The sequence below is a fragment of the Montipora capricornis genome, chromosome 14 (genome assembly GCF_036669925.1).
Source record: "Montipora capricornis isolate CH-2021 chromosome 14, ASM3666992v2, whole genome shotgun sequence".
NCBI lineage: Eukaryota > Metazoa > Cnidaria > Anthozoa > Scleractinia > Acroporidae > Montipora > Montipora capricornis.
The window spans coordinates 9,807,054-9,814,553 of NC_090896.1; the positions used below are offsets into that span (position 1 = coordinate 9,807,054).

Consider the following 7,500-nt stretch of genomic DNA (forward strand, 5'->3'; position numbering starts at 1 on the left):
CTTAAATAATACTTTAATCTTCAGTTCCTCACGATCCATACTCAAACTGAAATCGATCGAGACACAAATTTGAACCAAAGCAATGTTTGTCAAGTCCCATGGCGGTCTTTAACTTCTTTGTGTTACTTTAAGCTCTCAAGTCACAGAGGCTCCGTGGGGAGTGGGGAAGTGGGGGAGTGGGGGGGGGGGGTGAGGGAGTGGGGGCAGCTCTTTACGTTTTGCGCTTGCTCATTTAGGTCTACAGATCATATGCATTTTTTTTCCGTGATAATACTTAGTACCCCCTCCCATCCAGTTCAAATCGTGCAGCAGTGACCTGTAATGTTTGATCAGATATGTGCAGAAATGCCCCTAATAGGCCATTTTTTAGATATATTAAAATTCCGCTTGAAAGAGAGGTTTAGAGAACAAAGACGAAGGAAAGCGGAGGATTTGTCATCGCTGCCTCACTATCAAGCTGAGTATTGATATTTCGAAAATGACCTATTAGATGAACGGGGATTGAAGTGTTCCCGCCTTGTTCAACATCACTTGTATGTCGGAATACGGAGAATTGACATCACAGAACGTCCCCCGAATGCTGCTCTTTAAGTTAGGATAAACAGCATACATTTACTCTGACTAAAAAATAACGCTAACTTTTACCCTTATCTTATTGTTGGAAATACGTAGCAAAGGCTTAGGCCACGAGCTCATCAAGGGGAACCTCTATCTCCACTAATTCCTTGAGTCAACCCTTTCCCGAGTAAATTTATTTTTAGAAACAGGTTTTTCTCGCGAAAAGTTTCATATTTCCCTTGACGCTGAAGTAGCTTTGTTTTGACTGGCTTTTACAACAGTGGGCGTGCTGAATCTCCCAAGATGGTCCCATTGATGAGCTCCTGCTTTAGACTTGAAATTAAAGGGAAACTTCGCGTTGGATGTCACAATTGAGCGTGTATCTACTTTGGTGAATTTCTGGACACAATTGTCCAAGAGAGCGCTTACCTGATGATCCACAATGAGAGTAGGCAATTTTGAAAACAGTGGACACAACAAGTTCTTTTCCGTGGTTTCTTGAGTGCTGCGAAACTCCACTTTACAATACTCCTGGTGGCTGATCAAACGAACTTCCAGGTTGTTCCTGATTAAGGTGTCGCCGTCAAACCTATTTCCAAAGACAGCTTAGTTGTTGGATAACTTCTTGAACAGTTTAAAAAACCGGTTCTTGCAAATCCTTTCTGAACAACAGACATTTGAAGACTTTCTTGCCTTGTATAAAGCGATAAACCGCAGGACCTACACCACAGCGCTTGCGTAAAAGCACTTAATAATGCCAACTTTATTCATTCAATGCAATGATAGAGAGTGATACCAGAGGTTATTCCTATACGAGGGTATCCGCCCGGGTGTTACTGATCTAGAGTCGATTTTGATGAGGGAGGAAACCGGAGTACCCGGGGAAAAACCCTCGCTCACATATGACCTCGAGGCCAGAGTTGAACCTGGGTCACAGAGGTGGGAGATGCGGTTGATAACCACTAAGCCATCCTGACTTTGGGACGTTAAAAAGTCCACATCCTTCTCCAAAAGGAAAGGACAATGAGTTTCTGGAGTTGTGGTGTGATACACTGGTACTCAGTTGTAGGCATCGGCAGTTCAGATATGTTCAGAAATACAGGCAATTGCCAAACTACCTAATGCACCAAAGGATTGTGCTTAGACAGCGTAGCTATTATAGCTTTAAATGTGGTTACACGAGACGATTTCTCTGTCTAAATGCAGACTTTACCATAGTGAAATTGTGTGATTACGCATAGCCGATTTTTCCCTGGACAATTTTCAAAGGTTAATGGTTACGGCTAACGACACAGAGCAATAGAAAATTCCCCCAGTATAAGGGATAAATACCTCAAACAAAAATCATCCATGTCTTCTAAACTGACTGGGCACATTCCACCTGACACGAACACAAATGCTTCCTGTCCCGGGATCATCCTTCTGGAGCTGACATCGCAAGACGTAATTCCTTCCTTATCATGCTCTTCTTTGACCATTTTCCTGAGGTGAGCGGGGCAGCAGATTAGGAACAAGATATCTTGAGAATTAAGGCGTTCTGTTGGTTTAAAGTAGGCGAAGAAGTTTGCCTCTCGCGGCTGATTCCATATGAGACTCGACAAGTAGGTAATAATCCCAGAAGCACTTGATTTGATGTCGTCTTTGCACCAATCAACGAAACAAGTGTATCTTAAATTAAAAAATATACAATTTTCCGAAAATGTAATATAACTACTAGCTTAATAAGCTTCCCTCTGTCATTGATAGCCTGTCTTAACGGCTCTCAATCTTCTTTCAGGAAGACCTTCTTTATACTTCGAACAAGCGTTGTTTCACTTATATTTACAGTTATATGTACAACTGGAATTCTCTTAGCTTTTTCTTCTTTAGTATGAAAGGCACATAATTATGACCTTTTGATCTCTCTTATATGCTGGAGAGCTTGCTCTCCAGTATATCGTTTATGCGTGGTATTCAGGCACGTGAACTCTAGCTGCAAATAGCCTATTTAACATACGACCGGCAGTGTTGTATTAAAGCGCGAGGCGAAGAAGCTGATCGCTTTGATTTGTCATTGCCACGCTTCCGGATCGGTTTACATTCACAGCCAATCAAAGATAAAAGAAAAAAAAAAACTACCTGGACTTGATCGCTCGGTAAAATAAGTTTGTTATATCAGGAGATCATCAAGGGTAGCCTGTATCTGCCATACTTGGCATATGAATCTACCCTTTCTCGAGTAGATTTATTTATAGAACGCCTCCCTACCACTGCCGTAAAAGCCAATCAAAACAAAGCAATCTCAGCGTCAAGGGAATTATATTTTTCGCGGGAAAAACGTGTGCCTAAAAATAAATTTACTCGGGAAAGGGTTGACTCAAGGAATTAGTGGAGGTAACGGGTCCCCTTGATGAGCTCCCGGTTATATACAGTAAAGAACGCAAAAAACATCCAAGGTTAGATGTAATCTTAAATGAAGGACTAGAACTAATAACATCACCCTATTCAAACTTAAAATAACTGCATATTAGAGGTACCCACTCCACCCAACCGACCAAAAATGAAGCTTTCCTTCTCGTAGCCTGCGTAGCAAGTGTTTTCGTGGGGGAACATGAAGACTTTTAATGTTTTGACCGCGCGGAAAGTGGGGCGAGACAATTTTTTTTTCGCGCTCACCCTATTCTCGCGCGAACGGCCAGAAAAATGAATTCGCTTCTTGCCCGCTGGAAACGGTTGCTACGCAGGCTATCTTTCTGGTTATTACGATAGATTTTACCCTCTTCTACATTTCGGATACTTTTTCTAAAACAATTTATATTCATAATGAAACAAAATTGATTTCTTAGATCCAAGGAAAAGCTGGCCGATAAAAACAACGTCATTGGTCCAGTAATTTTATAATATTGGACAGATGATGTCACGTGTCAACTAATAACGTCGCGTTGCAGCTTCAGAGGCAACGAAGAAAAATCGTGTAATATTTTAACGTAGTCTTCAAGTAAAAGAGTTTTAAAGAAGCAACAATTAACAGCAAAGAAATTGCCATCCGTAGATTTACAAAGACGCGTGAGAAAGATCGAAGGAGAACTGCACTAAAAAAAATGAGTTGAGAATAAAAGATCTCTTTTGAGGGAGCGATAAGAAAGCATAATGAGGAGATGAAGTGAGGACACTATATGCAGATCTCGAAGGGCCATATGAAACCCTTGGCCGCAACCTCGTTCCCAGGACCTTTCTTAGGACCTCTCCCTTGGCTTGTGGGCAGAACCAAGGAGAGGTCCTGGGAACGAGGTTGCCTTGGCAACACTTTTCGTGTTTTGCATAATTCCTCTTTCCATGCCCAACGTCTTGCAATAATTCTAAAAGTGTCAAAATACTCATTTTTGCAAACTTTCGCATACTCACCCCGAAAAGCGTCGAACCTGGAACTTCACAAAATTGCCATCGAAACTTGCAGGACTTTCAAGGTCGTTGGTAATTTCAATCCATTTCTTGCTTTCTTCATCGGAGCTTAGAAAAAATATCCTGACTCGACAAACTGAAGGGTCAGGAATATACTCAGGATCACGTTGATGAGAAATTGGCAACTGAATTGTAACAGGCTTCAAAAATTCGGCACTCGGAGAGCCCAAAATACGTAATATTGGTCCCGAGCACCCATCCACACCATCGAATTCATCCTGAAGAACTTCTTGCACCTGAAAAAGAGAGAGAACAATGCCAGAATAGCAAATACATTTGCTTTACTATAGTTTTTCTGCATGGAAAAAGCTGGTCTTTTCACAGCATGTTTCTGCTAAGTAACCTGTGGCCCGTTTCTTGAAAGTCGGGAAGAAACCCAGAGGTTGAAGGGAACGGATGACTAACATTTGTTGAACATTAAAATATTTACTCAAATCCTGTCGTTTGAATTCTGATCTGAAGAAACTGAGTTAAAGATCTTACTTCTTGTCAATTTGTAAAAACATCGTTAAATGAGAAATCTTACAAATGGTTTTATGGCTTTGGTTTACAAAACTGTCTAATATCCGCAGTCACGATGGACGACCTTCGTGTATTCTCCATCATGAATTATTGACCACTCGCCATAAGGGATTTTCAGGGCCAATAACACACAACAGAACACAACAACAACAACAACTGTTAAGAATCCCAACTGGCCGGAGGCAAACCAGTTGGCTATTTACATGTGCAGCCAGGAAGTTGAACCAGGGACTACCAGGAAGAAATTCAATGAGAGGTCAGAAGGGGTCTTGAACCCGGATCTCCAGATCCCAAGGCACGCGCCCTAACCACTGGGCCACAATGCCAGATAAATGCAGTATAAAGATGTCATAACCCACCTTAAGTTTCAAAGGAAGCTTTGTTTTGTTTGCTACGGCTTTTTGAGGAACTGCGATCATCACGTCTGGATAATCAGGGTGAATGAATGTGCCGCCTTTGACAGTGATGGTGTATGCAGGAGATAACTTCAGACGACAAACCACAGCGTACGTAGAACATTCTGTGATGTCAGCTTGCACCACAGGAAAAGAGAAATCTGGAATGTCGTCTGGAGATGGGTAATCATCAACAATATCTGCAATTATATGCGTTGTTTTATTACAGGTGTTTCTGACGATCAAGTAATAATAATAATAATAATGATGATAATAATGATAATAATAATAATTCTTTTATAATTTTAATCTTAATAGGAATTTTTTAATGTCTACTCCTACTTAAGAAAAAACAAATGACATACCTTACGCTCTATTGTTATTATTAAAAATAAAAAATAAAACTTTGTAGCAAATATACCATACTCAGGACTTGATAAACCATTACTCATTTCCCTGCAAAAAACCTTAATTAAAAATCTCCAAGCGATAATTTCACTTAACATATCACTTCTGGGAAATAGAAAAAGTTTCAAAGCTTCAATGTAGCTGGTCGTTTATCATATTTTAGTCATTGAAAAAAAAACAAATATTATACAATGACAAGAAGTAAGATCTTTGACTCAGTTTCTTCAGAACAGAATTCAAATGACAGATTAATAATAATAATAATAATAATAATAATAATAGTAACGACTTTATTTAACGAGGCTAACATATTTACTGGTGGCCCAGTAGTTTCAATATGGGCCTCAATCCGATCGAATAAGCCAGATCGGAGTTTCAAGAAACCAATGTGCGCGTGGGGAAAAAAAACCAGCCTATAATTGACTTTTCTGTTGTAGTAAATAGGTGCAAGAATTTGCATCAGAAATCTTTTGGTGTTTTTTTTAATATATGTTTGTTTTTAACCCGACGCGTGCATGTTTTTTGAAACTCTGAACTCGCTTATTGGAATTTAGAAATGTTGGACCAGAGTAAGGAACCAACAACAAATTTTACCCACAAATGGCCACGAGTCCGCAATCGAACCCGGGCCACATTGGTGGGAGACGAGAGCAATCAACACAACACCATCCCTTCTTCAACAGGTGCGCTCATTTAGCTAACGCTGGTGGTCCAAGAAAAAAAAAACGTTACCCGAGAGGCATCGAAAGTCCTCACTACCGTCTACGTCCTCCCATTCATTGGTTTCCGCATCGACCAGCCTTTTAATCACCAGTTCGTAGCCTTTTAGGTCTGGAGCACTGTGTGAAAGAACCAGTTTCACTTCGTTGTTGAATTCAAAAGCCACGGCATCTGTGTTGGCATATATTCCAATCACATTGCTCACGACGGCTTCGTGCTCCGCGAGAGGTGGTGAAAGGGCGTTACATTTCCATCTGTGGACCATTATTGGAGTGGGCTCAGATACAGCATCTGGAGGAAATGTAAGGTGAACGGCCCCAAGTTTAAGGTCCAAGTGGATGCCATCGTTTGTCACTGTTCCTCTACAAAATAAGATAATATTATTGTGTAATGTTGTATTTACAGCGCTTAGTATGCATGACGTAGGTCTACAAAAAAAGAGAAGGTTTGTGCCGTTTCACTTCTTTGATGGTTCGTGGGTAAGATCACCAGATACATATACTTACTTCTATTATTCAGCATTCGTTCACAACCAACATATGGCTTACGTCATGCCATGATTGAGAAAATCGTAGACAATTGGGTAGAACTGCCTTTGCCTTGTTCGGGTAAAAATACCTTTGCCAATCGGTGCTCAACTGCGTTCGACAAAGGCATTTCTAACGAAACGTCGGCTAAAAACATGCCTAGAGTTAATTCACGACACCCTCTCCGTTTATATCAATCTCCTTTTATCGCTGCACAGGGTTACCATTATGTTATCTCTATCCGTCTTATTTTTACTTCTTTTTATATTTTGAAATATTTATTTACTTACTTATTATTTACCTTATTATTTATTCATACTTCATTTAATCATGATGTTGCCGTACGTAAAAGAAAATACAGATCCCCGAATCCACAAGGTTTTCGCTTATGGTATCTGGACTCCAAAGCCTTTAAATAGCCCTAGGAAGCCAGACTGCTGCGTGGAATTGTAACCTGGACTCTCTTTGGGATCCAAACTTTATTGAGTTGAGATCCGGAATAAAAACCCAAGATCCAAAATCATTGAATCCCTGGGACTACGGCAACGGTGACAACAGAGAGATTCTAATATAGATTCGTTTTCACTCTTTACGCAAGTCCAAACAACATGTGCAAAGTCGGAAGCGTTTTGATCATTCTTAGATTTTGCTCGACCAAAAGACCCTAATTAACGACAACTTAACGAGTCTCTGCGTGTTTCTTGAGCACATGCTCGAAACGCTAGGACAAACCAGAAATAAGAATGCATCGAGTCATATCGATTTAGCAACGTGACCACTCACTCACTCGTATATTTGTGTCTTGGTTGGGCCTTTGTCCACTGATTCTTCTTGTTGCTCCAGCTGCAGTTCGTGGTGTTCCTGTATGAAATCTTCCACTACTGCCTGAATCACCCCTTCGCCAATATCACCAACATTGTTGTCCCCAA

At 40.6% G+C, this 7,500-nt stretch overlaps 1 protein-coding gene across 1 annotated transcript in view; it reads right to left on the bottom strand.

Annotated features, from left to right (window-relative positions):
- Nucleotides 1-1,841: 1,841 nt before the first annotated feature.
- The window catches only part of LOC138031351 (uncharacterized), a 19,827-nt gene continuing 14,168 nt past the window's right edge, over nt 1,842-7,500 (bottom strand). The window contains exons 4-8 of the mRNA XM_068879056.1: nt 7,359-7,500; nt 6,057-6,406; nt 4,881-5,116; nt 3,943-4,235; nt 1,842-2,226 (exon numbers count right to left, since the gene is read on the bottom strand). The exon at nt 7,359-7,500 is cut by the window's right edge and continues 285 nt beyond it. Coding sequence (XP_068735157.1) covers nt 1,842-2,226; nt 3,943-4,235; nt 4,881-5,116; nt 6,057-6,406; nt 7,359-7,500 — 1,406 coding nt within the window. The remainder of the gene's footprint in view (nt 2,227-3,942; nt 4,236-4,880; nt 5,117-6,056; nt 6,407-7,358) is intronic.